This window comes from Acaromyces ingoldii (assembly GCF_003144295.1).
Source record: "Acaromyces ingoldii strain MCA 4198 unplaced genomic scaffold FA10scaffold_4, whole genome shotgun sequence".
NCBI lineage: Eukaryota > Fungi > Basidiomycota > Exobasidiomycetes > Exobasidiales > Cryptobasidiaceae > Acaromyces > Acaromyces ingoldii.
This window is the reverse complement of record NW_020290250.1, coordinates 1,651,748-1,667,682: the sequence shown is the minus strand read 5'-3', so window position 1 is coordinate 1,667,682 and position 15,935 is coordinate 1,651,748. Positions and strand designations below refer to the sequence as shown.

Below are 15,935 nucleotides of genomic sequence, written 5' to 3'. Positions count from 1 at the left end.
TTCATCATCAACCACCCTTTCCTTATTCTTCATTGAATTTTATCTCATCGCTTTGCTAAGGCGGGCAAAGTCACAGCCATACACGCACGGTGCTCTCTCTCCTGCTGGTCAGGACAGGCGCGTGCGTGCGCGTCAAATAGGCCTGGGCGTGCCGTGCCTCTTGACCGTTCGCCCGTTTGTTTTCCCGACGTATGTTTGGGCCCCCCTTCCTCTTTGCTAATCCAAGTCGGATCGTCAGCAATGGGGGTCTCTCTCTCGCCTCCTTAGTCAGCCCTGTCCCTCTTTGAGCCCTGTTGAAAGAGACTTGCCAGATCGAAACGGCAACGGTAAAGTGTGTCCTTTTTTGCTGCCCGTTCCATGAGCAAGGTGGTCCGACCAGGCCAGCACCCATTTCAGACGTTTGCCCGGAGTGAAGAGGATGTTTACGCCGAGAAACTTGGGTCTGTGCGTGCATCAACCTATCCTGCTGGTGAAAGTAAACCCCATGCTGTACTGACATCGTTGTTCGGCTACGCTGCTCCGTCCTGTCGGCATGCGACGGCTGTCTGATTCATCGCCGACAACAAGAAAGAACAGATATTGCTGGTTGCTATGCTAAAAGACTAAAGTATTATACAGTATGTGTTGAGGTATCTATATCCTGTTGAGTGTTGTCGCCATCGCCGTCTTCGCTTAGCACTTCGACGCTTTCGCTGTGCAGGAGCGTCGAATGGCGGAACATCTCATGTAGGTGTTCTAGAATAAAGGACCGACAATGTCAGCTGCCTGCCATATCTTGTCTGTCCAAAAAGAGAGAGGTGCCGAGGCCACGCACCTTCAAATTCGGCCAGGAGCAACCACTGCCTGACGATGAGGACAAGCTTTTCGTCGCCAGTCTCTTCGATTGTCTTGATGACACGCTCTCGCTGCTTGGGAGTGAGCGAGCGCGCTTGCTTCGTCAATGATCCATCGTCGCGGCCCTGCTGGTGGTGCTGCTGGTGATGGATAGAGGAAATGAGGTCGGGAAAGTGTCGGAAGGCATCGACGAGGGTATGCCTGTCAAGCTGCAGCATCTCGAGCGCGCCGCGATGCATCGACATAGCAGTGCGCGTCAGGCTTACGATGGAGGGCGGCTTTGCAGTTTCGTGCGAAGACGATGGAGCAGGAGGAAGGGAAGCAGATGAGGAAGAGGGTTGTTTGAATTTCAACGTGCTTGGCGACGACGAGGGCGACGACTCTTCCTCTTTGTCGTGCTTCTTCTCGGTCTGCCTCTCCCCTACGTGTTTCTCCTCGTCATGCGGCTGACGCACGCGTTTCTTCCTTCTGTTCTTTCGGCTCTTGATCCTTCGCCTCTTCTGGAAGAAATCGCCTCCAGCGTCCTTTACGTGTTTCTTTCAATCAGCTCCTGCTCTAACAGTAGAAGGCACAATACACTAACCGTCAGGATACTGAGCAGCACCGTCAAGGTTCCAAAGCCCGCAAGTGTCCACACGATGAAGAAGGCCCTTCCCGAGCTGGTTCGCGGGGCCAGGTCGCCATAGCCGATGCTGGAAAAGATGACGAAGCTAAAGTAGAAGCCTGCTCAATGTGTGCGTTTGTCGTCAGCTCTCCGTCGCTTTAGCCACCCTTCTCTCCTTGTCTCCTCTTCTCATCAAAGGGACATCATGCACTCGCTTACCTTCGAAGTAGGTCCAGCCTTCGATGGCACTAAAGACTGCCGCTCCGACGACCCAGAAGCCGACAAAGAGGAGGGCAGACAAGCCAATCTTAGCCCAGAATTCTGCGCGCTCGCGCTTGGAGAGCGTCAGAGTAAAGTGGTGGAACCGGGCGTCGATTTCCTGTCGCTGCGCCACGAGCTCGGCTTCCATCTCTGTCATCGCCTGCATGTCCGACGGTGCGATCGAGTGCAGGGTGTCGTGCCGCGAACGAATGCTGGGCGTGGCTGTGAGCTGCTCATCTCCTGGCGCAGATGCCGGAGCGGGTGAAGTATCAATAGACAGGTCGACGCAGCTTCCCGAGGGCGACTCATAGAGGGGAACAGGCGCGCCGTCTCCATGTTCCAAAATGACTCGTCCCGCAGCCGCTGTCGCTCCCTCATCGTTGTCTGTTCCAGCTTCGGTCTTGACCTGGTCCGCTTGAGGAGCAGGCCGGACATCAGGGGCGATGGAGAATTGCCTCGTGACACCCCGGCGGACGCTCGTGAATCTTCGCTTGAGCGCATGCTTGACGCCCTTGAGCTGCCGTTGCTCCTGTGCCCGCTGAGCGAGCTTCTCCTTGTACAGCGCGCGGTTCTTCTTGTACGCATTCTCAAGCTCTTCCAGGATCGTCTGCCGCGCAAATGCAATGACGACGGCCAGTAGTACGATGCCTCCCGGAGCAATGAAGAAGAGCAGCACCCGGGCCGCCGTGCCCTTTGGTGTCACGTCACCCAAGCCGACAGTGGCGAGCGACTCGACCATAAAGTACATGGCGTCGAGAAATTGAAGCTGCATGACGAGCGAGTAGATGAGGGCAGAGATGGAAATGTATGCGAGAAAGGCCATGATGGCCATGACGAGCTGCGACTGCTTCCGGGTCAGGCCGCTTCCTGCCGATCTGAAGTTTTTGGTATTGCGGTAGTCGAGGAGGAGCGAGGTGGTGCAGAGGAGCGAGGCGCCCGTGGCGGCTGTCGTCATCCAGAAGGCCTCCGAGTATGTGAAGCCGTCGTCCACATTGTGGATGACGGCAAAGACGACGAGGGCGACGATATTGATGACGTCGTGGATCAGGAAGCCACAGACGGCAATGAGGGTGGCCAGCCTGGGCGAGAGACGCTCTGCAAAACGACCTAGGACGGCAGCGTTGGCAATGACGGCAAAGAAGAGCGACAGGGCCAGAGCAACGTCGAGCACGGGTGGGTTGGGCCGGTAGACCTGGCCCCCCGTTCGAACGTACCACTTTGAAGTGAAGCCGGGGATCTCGAGCATGATACTGAACGGCGCAATCGTGCCGCTGAATACTGGTGTTCGTCGGTAGACGCGGTCTATTGCCGGCCTCTCGTTCCCTTCATCTTCTTCCTCTTCCTCCTTTTTCGTCTCCGTCTCCTGTTTTTGCTTGCGCAACCGCCGAATCCGATGGGGCACATGCGGTCTGAATCTCGTCTTTCTCCTTCTTCCGCCCTCTGACGAGCTGCCATCGTCGGAAGAGAGTTCGCTTATCGTGTCGTCACCATCGTCGGACGAATCAGTCTCCCCCGTGTCCCGCCTCGCGAATCTGCTTTTGCGCTTTGAGAATGGCAGGTCCGGAGGCGTACTGAACGATATTGTCCGCGTCATGGGAAGGCCCCCTTTCCGCCCGTGCCGCTTGACCGGTCGTGCCTCGCTTATCGAATCGGCATCGTTCAATATGCCTCGGTTGCTCGGGGCGGGAGGAGCGACTGCGCTGCTCGACGCGCCCTCTGGCGAGGTAAAGTCTCGAACATGCACGCGCTCTTCCTGCGCCTCTTTGCGTTCCTTGGCATCATCCTCCGGTGTCGCAGCGGCCAACGAAGAAGAGGAAGCCGAAGAGGAAGATGCGGCGTGCTTCTGCTGCTGCTGCTGCTGCTCCATCATCGCACGTCCAGCACTCTCGAGTGTTTATTTTACCAGCGAGAGAGGAGAGAGAGAGAGACGCACAGAGAGAGCTTGAGAAGGAGGAAGAAAAGTCGGCCAGGCGGACCTCTCTGCCATGCGAGCCAGCGTACGTATCCAGGCTGCAGTCGCTTATCAGCTGGAAAAATTGGTAGGAAGAGGTACGATAGGGTGAAGCAGTCGCCGGTGAGGGAGAGGAACAGAGCACCCAGCTACAACTGCACGTTGTATCAGCAGCCAGGCGGCGCACTGGTCCCGCGCCCGCCTGAACCAAATGCACGTTTGACAGGGCCTCGATTTTGTGGAGTGGCTGCCGTCTTCATTTTCTCGATCTTAGTCAGGGCCTCTTTTTTTCCCTCTTGTCTCTTGAAAATTCTATCTGAGCGTGCAGCCGCGGCTTTTGCAAGATCTCGCAGCTCGCATACACCATCCCCACCGTCTTTGTAATCAATCCTTCATCATCAGGCATATCATCAAGCAGAGCAAGGATTGTCATCATGGGGGATTCTGTGTAACCGCAATGAGAGAATGAGAAAAGAAACAGTGGAATGAAAGAGAGCCAGCCAGTGATGTGAAGTGAATGATGTCGAAATTATATACAAGGACAAAGGGCGGACGACAGGGAATAGATATAGAATGGGAAAGGTGAAAGGGGGCAAAGTCTGCCTACTGGCCCCATTGAAGCCCGGCGACGCCAGTCCTGATGTCCTGCACCTCCTTGCCCGTCTTCTCGAACCATCTCTCCGCCTCGTCTGCCTCTCTGGCAATCTTCTCCTGTTTCTCGACTTCAGCCCTTCGCTGCGCCACAGCGACACGGAAACGCTCTGAGAGATCGTAACCTGCCAGCCTGAGGACGCGCCTCGTCTCCCTCGACACTCGTGCTGCATCGACATCGACAAAGGCCGTCTTCTTGGAATCGGCCGACTTGAGCTCGCGCTTCAGCGACCGACCGACGTTTCGGGGAATGGAGTTGGGAAGGTCGACAATTGTCCACAGCACCAGGCCTGAGCTGGCAACGACGAAGACGGGCATGGCCCACCGTCGGAAAGCCTTGCTTCCCAGCATGTCGCTCACGCGCACGAAAGCCTCGACGGCCGATTTTGCTCCAAACGCCTTTCCTCCGACCAAGGTCAAGGCGCCCATGCCGACGGAGAAGCTGTTGACCAGCGACATCTCTTCTTCGTGATCCTTCTTGGCGTTGCCTCCAGCCGTCTCCTCGTCCTGACCCGTGATGACCAGCAGGTGGTGGCTCGCATCAAAGAGGTCCGAGATGCGCACCTCGACGAGCTCGGCTCCAAGACCCAGACCGGCCACGTGCGTTGCCTTCTTGCTCCGTCGCTTGGCGAACATGGCCTCGGGGAGGAAGACGCGCTGGCTCTTCTCGACATCGGCTGGCAGATGGGACTCGCCCATCTCTCGAATGCGGTGCACGGCATCGGTCGCCACGACGCGTGCAGAGTCCTCAACGGAACGCACGACGGCCTCGAGCGAGTCGACGAGGGCACTACGCACGTCCTGCGCGTACGTCCACACTTCCAGCAGGCCAGGATAGTTGGGAAGCGGCCGACCGTCAGCCATACCACCCTTTCCGACAACGTCGACAGCCTTCGTAAGAGTGCCAGTTGCATCCTGGTTGATCTTGCCTACGACACCGTCTTCTTCGCCCTCGACAAGGCCTTCGACCTTGCCCTGATTCTTCTGAACGAGCTCGAGCGCGGGCCTTGCCGCCTCGAGGGCCTTGCGAGCATCGTTGAGCTCCTTTTGGGCCACATCCAGGTTCGTCTTGGCCAAAAAGCCCACGTCGAAGAGCAGCCTCAAAAGGTAGGTTGACGCAGGCAGCAGCTTCGACTTGGACCGCTTCTGCAGCACAAAGTCCCTCAGCGCCGACTCGAGTTGGGCAAACGAAGGCGACTCGTCCTGCTGCTCGCGCTCCATCACGGCAGAGGAGTCGACAAAGTGGACGAGGTCCTCTGCATCTTCGTATGTCCTCGGGCTGAGCTGCTTGATCTGCTCCAGCACCAGCCGCTTGCACTTTTCCTTGTTCTTGATCTGGTCGTACTTGTTGACGACGATGAAGACGTAAGCCTTGTCGTTGGACGCATTCCAGAGGAACTCCTTTGCCGAGAGGGTAAAGTGGTTCTCGGCGGAGACGACAAAGACAACGACGTCGATCTCCTCCTGCCGCGCAAAGAGGGCCGTCGTCTTGAGCGAATCACGGTTCAATCCAGGCGCATCGATGAGTGCAATGTCGACAACACCGTTGCGGAGGAGTGACTGCTGGGTGGACCTAGTGTCGGAGCAGTAGCACTTGAGCAGCGGCGCGTCCTCGGGCGAGCACTCTTCCGCCTTGGCCACGATGTCTTCGATGTCTTCGACAGCGTGCTTGGTATAGGTGCTCTCGTTTGCGGCATCGTACTGGACATCCTTGCGCAGCATGTGCACCTCTTCCTTGCCGTTGTTGAAGTCTGCTGCGTCGAGGACTTCGCAGAAGACGGTGGTGCAGGGCTGCTGGTCGATCGGCATGACGTTTCTCCTTAGCAGCGCGTTGACGAACGTCGACTTGCCTGCGTTGAGGTCGCCGGTGACGAGAACTTTGGACTGCGTGTCGCTGATGCGCTGCTCGAGGCTGGTCAATTGACGGAGCGACGTCGTCATGCGTCCCTCGAGAAGCTGGGCCACCGAAGACTTTTCGAGCGAGTGGACCAGCGCCTGACCGTTGTTTGGCGAGCCGATGTTGGCCGCACCCAGCTTCAGATCGAGCTTGAGGACAGACATCTCTTCTTTGCCCGTAGATCCGCCCATGGAAGTCTGCGCGCGCGCCAGGCTCGGCCGCTCTTCCTCGCCGACCTTTGGCACGGTCATCGTCGAAGACGTCGAATGGAGCTGTTCTCGCTTCGACGCCGCGGCGGGACCAACAAGCTCGGGGTAGTGAATGATCCACCTGTTCTTGTTGAACTCCTTGAGCTCCCTCAACACACCCGACGTCTTTCCAATCGCGTCCACGAGCGCGTCTCGGTTCTCAGCGTACTGCTTCTGATGCTCCTCCATTGCCACCCTCTGCCGCTCAGCCTCTTCCTCCTGCGAGACTGCGTTCCCTCCTGCTGCAGCTACTGCTGCGCCCGATGCCGCCTTGGTTTCGTCGGCCGGCTCGATGCCCGCGTTGCTGCTGATGAACGCAGTCACCTTTCCCTCGGGCGTCGACGGCACATCAGCCAACTCGCCGCCGCGCATCGCCGGCTGCTGTTCCTGCAGGCCACCGGCACTCCGTCCCTTTGAAGGCGTTGCGTACTGCTGCGCCATCCTGGTGCTTCGTCTCGTCCCGTTTTGTGACGGGAGCAGGCGGGAAGCAGGGTGGAAGTGTGTGCGCGCGTAAGAGTGGGAGATGGTTGCTTGGCCCACAGTGGCGCCTCCCTCGCCCTGTGAGTTTTTTTCATCATTCGTCTCCTCTCCCTGGACGCCCCGATCGTTGTAGGCACGCGCAATGTTTTGTAATAGTGATTTAATCGATTAGCAAATTCGCATTCCTCTATTCTCGCACCCGGCTCTATTATTGAATTGCTACAATTACAAAAGTGGTTGCCGGCGACCGGGAAGGCATCGCTGCACGTGCACCGGTTCACCGTCAAACATCTATCCTTACCCCACTTGTCCCTGATCTAGATGGTGGGAGGGAGGGCAATCAGAGTCCTTTAATCATGCCGTCGTTTGCATCTTTATCCACTCCATCATAGGATCCAGGAACATCTTTGTTCGAGTTAAAGCGCTTTCCTGCGCCAGCTATTGAATATTTCTCAAGTCAGTGTTGCACCTCTGATGACTTTGAGACAGGAGCCTACCCACCAACACGGGTCCACTCGCCCAGCCGCATGTAGCCCACTTCAGGCCTCTTGACGTCCCTGATCATCTTTCCACTCAGGACGGGCCAGCCCTCGTCCTTTCCTTCGACAATGTCACCCCGACCGTCGATCTTGACGGTGGCGTCGCCCTCTGCAGCAAGTTTTCGGCCACACCATCCCTTTGGTGCCATGCTGGGATGGAGCAGAGGAAGCTCTTTCAAAAGATGCGTCCTCAACCAGGGAAGTCTAGCCGAGGAAGGAGCTGTCTCTTCTCCCTTTTCGTGCGCCTTCTTCTTCTTGTCCTGTTGCCCATTGCTTAAAGCAGGGGGAAGCCCCTCGTAAGGAGGAAGCTCGCTTACGGGGATGAGCTCAACCACGACGTCGTCCTCTCTTGTCTCTCTTTGATCATATTGGTTCTTTCCTGTGGCCTCGCTAGACTTCTGCTTGGCCGCCTCTGCAAAGACAGCGTTGCAAAATTCGACCACGGGCGTCCTGATCCATCTCGTTGGGTTGCGGACGCCCTCCCACCAGCCAATGTGCCCTCCTCCCTGAGTGGTGGCCAGCGCGATGAAGTCTGTCGTCTTGTTGGCATTCACGGCCGCGTCCTTAGCTTGCTCGCCCGTCTCTGTCTCGTCGTCAGTTTGCAGCTCCTTGGCCTTCTCGACGAGGCCCATGATCGTCATGATCTCCTTGATGCTCTCCTTGGCCACGATCGGGTCGTCGTCGGCGTTGAGGGCCAGCAACGGTCGTCTGAGCCCAGCCAGGACATTGAGCGCACCACCGTTGCGGTAGTAGTCGTGCGCAGAAGCGTAGGGAAATCCATCGTACGGCTTGCGGTAGCCACCAACGTGCCTCGTCACGGCCTCGTCGGCGTAGCGTAGCGTGTTGAGCCTGGAGCCCGTCTGACGCGCATAGGCCTGCGCAGTGGGCCCATCAAAGAGCCTCCTCAATGGCTCGCGCAGCGCTTCGTCAAGCTGCAGCGTGGCGGCGTGCCTCGAGACGAGCCGGGATAGGTTCGAAGCCATGGCCCGGCTATAGACGGCCCTCCTGGTCGTGCTGTTCTCGAGCACGTGGGAGCCAGCCTGGAGGTCGAATGGTGCTGCGCAGGCAATGGCTGCGAGCAGTACGGACTCGTCTCCTTCCTCGCCAAGGTACTTGGACATGATGTTGGCGCCGAGCGAAAACGAGAGGCCGACAAAGCCAGAGTCTGGCAACAGCCGGGCGAGAAAGAGGAGGGCAGCACGCAGGTCCGATGTCTTTGCGGCGCTGTAGAGCTGCGAGGACGTTGCGGGCGTGTTGGCGCACCCTCGGAAGTTGCAGACGGCGCAGCGCAGTCCCGGCCCTCCTTGCGATTTGCTCTTGATGAGGGCATTGACACAGTGCCGGACACTATGGTAGCATTCAGGCTCGTGTCAACTTGGATCTTGGTAGAAGATAAGAAAGAGATACCCACTAGGTGTCTTGGCTGCCGCCCGTAAGGCCGTGCGAGATGACGACCGTCTCCTTTACGTCTTCGTCCTCTTCGGCAATGTCGACAGACATGATGCCGCCATCGGGTAGCAGCAAAAGGTGCCTGGTGTAGTAGACCTCGTCGACGGCCGACGTGTCTGCAAATGCGCTGTAGATGGTCTGCAAGTGGCCCGTCGCGAGCTGGGGCGAGGGCGAAAAGTGTGCATTGGGCCCATGGAGCGAGGGACATGCCTCGACGAGCGCGGGAAGCACATGGGCGGGCAGAAATGGTGGCGCTTGTGCGCCTGTAGCCTGGGCTGTGCCATCACGCACTGTGGGCGAATAGACGACCTCGATGTTGGTGAAGCGGGCCGGTGCGAGACCGAGCGGACCGAGCAGCGTTCTCGAGACAAACGACGACATCTTTTCTCCTCCTCCTCCTCCTCCTGAAGGCTGTCTGCTAGCCCCTCTATGTTCCTGAAGGCTGTCTGCTAGCCCCTCTATGTTCTATGAAGGACGGAGGGTATCTATCTATCTATCGGTCGGGCCGGTGGTAGCGAACCAAGCCCTTGAGCACAAGGCGCATGCAGCCAAATGGAGGCAAACCTGGCACAAAACTTTCGAAACGCGAAATCTCTCGCTCGGGCCTCGGTCTTGCAGCTTTTGCCGGATGCCGTGGTTGTCCGTGCGTCTTAGTCTAAGTATTCTTCCAACGTAAGTTGCTCGACCCCGCGCGACGAGACACTTGGGGCCGAAGGGACGACGAGAAAGGCGCGACGACGATGTTGACGACGACCACGATGCCTGCTATGCTGCTCAGGACTGGGCTGGGGGCGAGGCATGCGATGGCCACAGGAGCGCTGCGAAGAGGACAGCGAACGCTGCATACATCGACCATCGTCCGATCTGCTCCCCTTGCCAGCACCGACGGCGGCTTCGTACCTCCCCTCGCTGGAATCAAGGTCGTCGACCTCACCAGGGTTCTGGCCGGTCCGTATGCGTCGATGCTGCTGGCAGATCTCGGCGCCGACGTCATCAAGGTGAGTGTGGAGAGGCAGGGGGGAGAGACGAAGAGAATGAAGAGGAGTGAGGTCCTAGCTGAGACTTTAAATTCTTCTTCTCTCCTTCTTGTTTCCAGGTGGAGCACCCGGCTGCAGGCGACGACACACGAAGCTGGTCACCCCCGTCGGCGCCGCTCAAGACGCTGACCGACGCCGAGATGGCATCGCTTGGCCTGCCGAAGCTCTCTGCGCGGCAAAGGGCCTACTGGGACACGCTCCCGCCCGAAAGCGCCTACTTCCTGAGCGTGAATCGCAACAAGAGGAGTATCGCCGTCGACCTCAAGAAGCAGACAGGCCGCGACATTGTGCGGCAGCTCATTAAGGAAGCCGACGTCGTCGTGGAAAACTACCTGCCTGGGTTAGTCTAGCTCATCTAGATCGGAACAGTGCCCTGTATGCTGACAAATGGAGAGATGTGCGGTCTCGCAGCAAGCTGTCCACGATGCAGCTCGGCTATGAGGACGCCAAGGCACTCAACCCGCGGATCGTCTATGCGAGCATCACGGGCTACGGCCAGACGGGGCCATACGCCTCCATGGCTGGCTACGACGTCATCATTGCCGCCGACGCTGGTCTCTTCCACATGTTAGTCCCTCCTCTCCTCATCTTCCTACTCTCTCTTTTGCTGCATCGATGGCTGACTGTGTTGCTACAACTACTCGACGGAATAGCACCGGCGAAAAGGAGCGGCCGCCCGTCAAGATCGGCGTGGCCATGACGGACCTGACGACGGGCCTCTACGTGCACGGCGCCATCATGGCCGCGCTTCTGGGCCGGCAGCGGACGAATGTGGGGGTGCACATCGACGCCTCGCTGTTCGAGTCACAGATTGCGTCACTGGCCAACGTTGCTTCGTCCTACCTCGTCAGTGGCCAAGAAGCTACGCGTTGGGGCACGGCGCACCCGTCCATTGTGCCCTACCAGGTCCTGCGCACGGCCGACGGCATGCTCATGGTCGGCGCCGGCAACGACTCGCAGTTCAAGAAGCTCTGTGGCGCACTCGGTAGGCCCCAGCTGGCGACCGAGCCGCGCTTCGTCGACAACAAGTCGCGCGTCGCCAACCGCGACGTCCTCATCCCGCTCCTCGAGGAGCTGCTCGCAGCAAAGTCCAACGACGCGTGGCTGCCCACGATCCAGAAGCTCGGCATCCCCGTGGCGCCCATCCGCAACATCCGCGAGACGTTTGAGCACCCGCAGAGCCAGGACCGCGGCGTCACCGTCGATGTCGTCCACCCCAGAGCGGGCAAGATCAAGATCTCGGCCCCCGCCGTCCGGTACGGGCCAGCAAAGATGGCCGTCAACCGACCCCCGCCCGTCCTGGGCCAGCACACCGACGAGGTGCTCCAGGAGATGGGCTTCGGGTCAGACGACATTGACAAGCTCCGGGCAGAGGGGGCCATTGGCGGTTGAGCAAAGAAAGAAGATAAACTATTGTAATAGCCATGAGACACACACGGACAAGCACAGAGTGACATCATGTAAGGAAGGATTAAGAAGTGAAAGAAGGAAAGCTGCGCGCAGGCAGCGCAGATCAAGCGCCGTTCCTCGACATGTCTTCGAGGTACTGCGAGAGCTTGAGAGCACCTGCGCGGAAGCTCTCGATGCCGCTCTGCACGTCTGGGTTCGCCATCAGGCGCTGGTAGTAGTCCCTCGCCGCCGACTCCAGGTCACCGGTCCAGTCCTCGCCCCCGGGTCCTCCAGCAGCGGCAGAGTAGCCGCCGCCCTCTGCGTCTTCGTCTTCCTCTCGGCCAAAGTACTGGTTCGACGAGATGGACGTCTGCCCACTGAACCCTTGGAGCCTCTCCTTTGCCTCGGATGACACATTGGGGTCGTAGCCTCCCCGCTCAAAGTACTGGTCCGAGCTGATGGACTTTTGGCCGGCAAACTTGGATCGCGCATAGCTGGGCTCCTCGCCCGATCCATTCAAGCTGTCTGTGCTGCCCGACGCTCCGCCGTTTGATTTTGAGGAAGCCTGCTGAGCCTGGATGCGCTGCTGGGCGATGTTGAGCTTGCCAAAGCCCATTCCGAGGCGCTCCGTCTCGATGCTGCCTCTGCCCTTGGGACCCGTCGGGCTCCTGGGGCTTGTCGGCGATGTCGGCGCGCCCGCCTTGCCACCGCCAACACCACCGCTGCTGCTGCTGCTCTCTGCCGCTCTGGCCGCTGCCTGGTCTGCCTGAGCTTTCTGAATCGCAGCCTTTGCAAACGTCTCGGCCTGCTCGATGCTCTCCTTATGCTTGAGGGCCTCGTCCTCTAACCGTTTAGCCTCTGCTTCCTCGGCCTTTGCGCGTGCCTCGGCCTCTTCGAAGTTGATGGGTGCGCCTCCCTTGCGCACACCACCCAGGCCCTTCTTCACAGCGCCTGTCCCAGCTCCCACCTTTGTGGCGCCCAGGGCTCCCTTGCGCGCACCCGACGGGCCGCGAGAACCGCCACCCAGCGAGGAAGACTTGATCGTGGATGACGAGGTAATGGATGGAGACGAGCCACGGTCAGGTGTCGAAATGCCCGAGGAGGGCGCAGTGCTGCTACTGTTGTTAGCTACGATGGCTCTCCTGCCGATGCCGGGTGGGGCTGACGCGGCAGCAGTAGCCTGCTTTTTGACAGAGGCAGCGGCGAGGTTGGCCGACGCAGAGTTGCCCGCTGGCTTGTCCCAGTCGTCGAAGAAGTCATCTGCATTTGCATTGGGACCGGCTGAGTTGGAGATGGACGCGTCCGAGCTGCCGTTGCCCTCGATGCTGCCACCGCCGAAGTTTAGGCCAGGGAAGGCCACACGCGCGCCAATGGGACCACCCTTTGCGTCCTCCTGCACACGCTTGGTGAGCTCTTCCTTGTAACCGCGCGCGGTGGCCGAAGTGAATTTGACCTTGCCCTCCGTCCCTGGGGTGAGGAGGGAGCTGCCGCCGTGGCGCGAAAAGTAGTCGAACGCAGGTCCATTACCGCCCACTTTCATGAGCCGAAGCTGGGACCACGTCCACGAATCGAGATTGGTCGATCTTTACAAGCCCCATTGAGATCAGTCTCATGTCGTGTGAGAGAGGGAGAGAAAAGACCAGACTCACCTGACGAACGAAATGTGGACACCCATATTCCGGTGCACTGAGGAGCAGTCGAGGCAGATGTAGATTCCAAACGTCGCAGATGCCCAAGAAGGGTTCTTGGCGCCACAGTCGAAGCATTGCTGGTGAAGAAAGTGAGTGAGGACTGTGCTTCGAAGATGGCATCACCAGTTCAGGTCTCACCTTGTTCTCCTTTCTGAGCGATTTGAGGTGTTTGAAGATCTGAGCAAGCTCCTGAGATTGCGAGTCAGTCAGAGACTCTTCAAATCGATGCCATCGACAGAGCTCACCTCCTTGGGAGGGCCGGAATCGCTGCTCATGGCGGTCGTTTGCTGGCTGTGCCTACGTCGGTGACGCTGATGATCTCAAAAGAAGGAGCTGCTTTCATGTGGACTGCACGCACGCCGAGTTGCAATTTGAGCCAGCCAGTCACGTTGCGCCGCGCCTCACGTGAATTCCGTCTTTAGCATTGGCGGAGGAACCATCGCATCCACCGATCACTGATCAACTCACTGACTGGCAGCTGGAATAGAGAGGTGAGCCATGGCTGAAAAGGGGGATGCAATGGCCAGAGGCGGGACCTGATGCTGATGACCTTCGTGGCTCGAAAGATTCAAGGCCGAAAAGCAAGCATGCAGAGACCTGGTGCGTTTCCAACGATTGGACTGGAAAAATAGTTTAGCAAGGAAGCTGATGATGGCGGCGAGTGTAGGTCCACCACCACAAAGGCCCTCGTCGATGAACCCGCTGGGGCCGTTCAACAGGCTTGGGTCCATGCCTTCCGCAACGACACCGGGCAATGGGGGCAGCGGCGGCAGCACAGCGTCTCCGTACATGCCGCGAGCCATGTCTGGGTCTGCAGGGGCCGGGTCAGGAGGAGCAGGCTCAGCGTCAGGGCAAGGCCCAGCGCCGTCTTCAGGGCAAAGTCTATCCAGCCCCTTTGCGTATACTGGCTCAGCGGCAGCGGCGGCGGCAGCAGCGGCAGCGGCAGCACAGGCACAGGCGCAAGCTCAAGCGGCTGGAGAGGGAGCAACAGGAGGGCCAGGCGGTGGCCAAGCACCTTCAGGGATGGCAGGCGCAGGCTCCAATGCGTTTGGGAGAAATTTCCCCTTTGGAGGGCCGAGTACCCAGGCGAGCTATTCGAATGCGCCAAACTCGAACGCCAACGCCAACCTGGATATCAATGACTTTCCTGCATTGGGCAACAGTAGCACTGGTGGTGCCAATGGGCAACAGGGTCAAGGCCAGCAGCAGACCGCCAACAATCCGCTCAGCTACGCCAGCCAAGCAGGGACACTGGGTCTTAGTGGTGTTGAAGGCACCTTGGGCAACCGCACCTTCTCCAACGACGACTTTCCGGCCCTGAGCGGGGAGTTGGGAAGCGCCAACCAAGAACAGGTCAGCGCGGCCGCCGCTCTCCAACATCAGCATTTGGCGAGAGAACAACATCGAAGGGAATTGCTGGGAGCCATGAGTGGGCGGTCAAATGGAACCCAGGCCCTAAGTGCTGCTCGTGGGGGTTTTGGAGAAAGAGACCGGGTGAGTGAAATCCATTCTTCTTGAATCCACGATCGCTGACTTGAAGAGCGATCAAAGGACTACGCTGCGAAACCAGGGATGGTCACTCAACAACCACCAAGCATGAACAGCCAAACATGGTCGTTTGGAGGGCCGAATGTCAATGGGAGCCTGGGTGCTGGCGAAGGGACAGGCGCGCTAGCTTTTGGCTCCTTGGCGACTTCTGGGCTAGGGAACGGCGGCGGAGGTGGCAGTAGCGAAGAAAACAGCGGTGCTTCAGAAGCAACAAGGACGGGCCCGAAGACGCCTGCGCACCAGGTCCTCTCTAGTCCAGCTGATCGCTTCGGGCTGTTGGGCTTGGTGAGCCTCATCAAAATGCGGGATCCCGACTTGAGTATGCTGGCGATGGGGAGCGATCTGCAAACATTAGGCGTCGACATGACTGCCTCTGGGTGAGTCTCTCTCTCTCTTTCTCCTCGCCGTGTCAGATGTGGGGCTCATTCCACCATTCAGGGATCGGTCTGGCAACTTTGTCACACCATGGGCATTCAGCTCCAACACGACGGAGCCCGAATTTCACCTGCCAGCGTGCTATAATGTCCAGGCGCCGCCACCGGCGCAGACGAAGATGTCGGAGTTTAGCGACGAGACGCTGTTTTTCATCTTCTACAGCACGCCGAGAGACATTTTGCAGCAATACGCCGCGCAAACGCTGTGAGTATGGATGCCGTCTGTGACTCGAGGGAGAACAAGAGACATTGACAACGTTCCTCAAATCAGGTACAACCGAAACTGGCGATTCTATCGGGGAGGTCTCAACCTCTGGCTGACAAAGGAACCCAATGTGCAACCCGTGCACAAGGACAGCCGGGCGGAAAAGGGCGTCTACGTGTTCTGGGATCCGGCCAGCTGGGCCAAGGTGCACCGCGAGTTTGTCCTGGCATACGAGGCCCTTGAGGAGAGGGGCCCGAACTCGGCTGCCGAAGCAGCGGCAGCAGCAGCCGCGGCGACGAACAATGGGGATGTCAGCGGCGACAATGGCGGCAGCAGCGCGCAGCAAGCGTCTGGGATCGGAGCGGCCAATGGAAGCGGAAATGCAACGACGCCAGGCGGGAGCAGCAGCAGCAACAATAACAACAACCCTTCGTCGACACCATTGGGAGCGAGCGCTCAGGCCCAGACGGCTTAGTGAAGGAAGGCCGCAGATCGGAAAAAAGAGTCCTTTTTCTTCTTTTTGTCTCTGTCTCTCTTTCACTTTGACCGTCGTACCCCGTAAACAAATCTTCCAGTCTTCCAATCCTCCTTACTGTGTCCAAAGTCTGATACTGTGCCGTGCATCGCAGCTCTTCTTGGCCGTCTGCTGTCTCGCAGCCGCCCGCCTCTGTCATCCCGAGATGCCTTATGCCATGATCAGACAAAAGACATAGGTCG

General features: G+C 58.7%; 6 protein-coding genes across 6 annotated transcripts; 2 read left to right on the top strand and 4 right to left on the bottom strand.

The window, feature by feature from the left end:
- Nucleotides 1-735: 735 nt before the first annotated feature.
- On the bottom strand, nt 736-3,804 carry FA10DRAFT_280542 (voltage-gated potassium channel; the record flags this gene model as incomplete). The annotated part of the gene is made up of 4 exons (XM_025523627.1): nt 1,658-3,804; nt 1,418-1,557; nt 815-1,358; nt 736-779 (listed from the first exon to the last, which is right to left on the bottom strand). The coding sequence occupies exons 1-4, from the start codon at nt 3,567-3,569 to the stop codon at nt 736-738; spliced, it is 2,640 nt and encodes an 879-aa protein (XP_025376756.1). The 5' UTR covers nt 3,570-3,804.
- A 449-nt stretch (nt 3,805-4,253) lies between these two features.
- Nucleotides 4,254-6,635, bottom strand: FA10DRAFT_231306 (hypothetical protein; the record flags this gene model as incomplete). The annotated part of the gene is made up of 1 exon (XM_025518852.1): nt 4,254-6,635. One exon carries the CDS (start codon nt 6,633-6,635, stop codon nt 4,254-4,256), a length of 2,382 nt encoding a protein of 793 aa, XP_025376755.1.
- Nucleotides 6,636-7,111: 476 nt separating this feature from the next.
- Nucleotides 7,112-9,449, bottom strand: FA10DRAFT_243091 (hypothetical protein). The gene is made up of 3 exons (XM_025519302.1): nt 8,877-9,449; nt 7,428-8,812; nt 7,112-7,364 (listed from the first exon to the last, which is right to left on the bottom strand). Exons 1-3 carry the CDS (start codon nt 9,293-9,295, stop codon nt 7,267-7,269), a joined length of 1,902 nt encoding a protein of 633 aa, XP_025376754.1. The 5' UTR covers nt 9,296-9,449; the 3' UTR covers nt 7,112-7,266.
- Nucleotides 9,450-9,717: 268 nt separating this feature from the next.
- On the top strand, nt 9,718-11,343 carry FA10DRAFT_231895 (CAIB/BAIF family enzyme; the record flags this gene model as incomplete). The annotated part of the gene is made up of 4 exons (XM_025518877.1): nt 9,718-9,912; nt 10,011-10,291; nt 10,363-10,518; nt 10,605-11,343. 4 exons carry the CDS (start codon nt 9,718-9,720, stop codon nt 11,341-11,343), a joined length of 1,371 nt encoding a protein of 456 aa, XP_025376753.1.
- On the bottom strand, nt 11,068-13,365 carry FA10DRAFT_280539 (ArfGap-domain-containing protein). Its single transcript, XM_025523626.1, has 4 exons — nt 13,277-13,365; nt 13,170-13,220; nt 12,990-13,108; nt 11,068-12,923 (listed from the first exon to the last, which is right to left on the bottom strand). Exons 1-4 carry the CDS (start codon nt 13,304-13,306, stop codon nt 11,465-11,467), a joined length of 1,659 nt encoding a protein of 552 aa, XP_025376752.1. The 5' UTR covers nt 13,307-13,365; the 3' UTR covers nt 11,068-11,464.
- A 119-nt stretch (nt 13,366-13,484) lies between these two features.
- Nucleotides 13,485-15,910, top strand: FA10DRAFT_268090 (hypothetical protein). The gene is made up of 6 exons (XM_025522175.1): nt 13,485-13,522; nt 13,598-13,631; nt 13,699-14,525; nt 14,583-14,956; nt 15,018-15,218; nt 15,285-15,910. The coding sequence occupies exons 2-6, from the start codon at nt 13,619-13,621 to the stop codon at nt 15,691-15,693; spliced, it is 1,824 nt and encodes a 607-aa protein (XP_025376751.1). The 5' UTR covers nt 13,485-13,522; nt 13,598-13,618; the 3' UTR covers nt 15,694-15,910.
- Nucleotides 15,911-15,935: the final 25 nt, after the last annotated feature.

Excerpts from the sequence above, each read along its gene's own strand:
- FA10DRAFT_243091 (XM_025519302.1), bottom strand. The coding sequence starts at position 9,295 with ATGTCGTCGTTTGTCTCGAGAACGCTGCTCGGTCCGCTCGGTCTCGCA. Across the intron at positions 8,813-8,876 it reads GGCGGCAGCCAAGACACCTA|TGTCCGGCACTGTGTCAATG; the intron begins GTGGGTATCTCT and ends ATGCTACCATAG. Across the intron at positions 7,365-7,427 it reads GGGCGAGTGGACCCGTGTTG|CTGGCGCAGGAAAGCGCTTT; the intron begins GTGGGTAGGCTC and ends AATATTCAATAG.
- FA10DRAFT_280539 (XM_025523626.1), bottom strand. The coding sequence starts at position 13,306 with ATGAGCAGCGATTCCGGCCCTCCCAAGGAG. Across the intron at positions 13,221-13,276 it reads ATTCCGGCCCTCCCAAGGAG|GAGCTTGCTCAGATCTTCAA; the intron begins GTGAGCTCTGTC and ends TCGCAATCTCAG. Across the intron at positions 12,924-12,989 it reads GTCCACATTTCGTTCGTCAG|ATCGACCAATCTCGATTCGT; the intron begins GTGAGTCTGGTC and ends GGGCTTGTAAAG.
- FA10DRAFT_268090 (XM_025522175.1), top strand. Across the intron at positions 14,526-14,582 it reads GTTTTGGAGAAAGAGACCGG|GACTACGCTGCGAAACCAGG; the intron begins GTGAGTGAAATC and ends GAGCGATCAAAG. Across the intron at positions 15,219-15,284 it reads CAATACGCCGCGCAAACGCT|GTACAACCGAAACTGGCGAT; the intron begins GTGAGTATGGAT and ends TCCTCAAATCAG.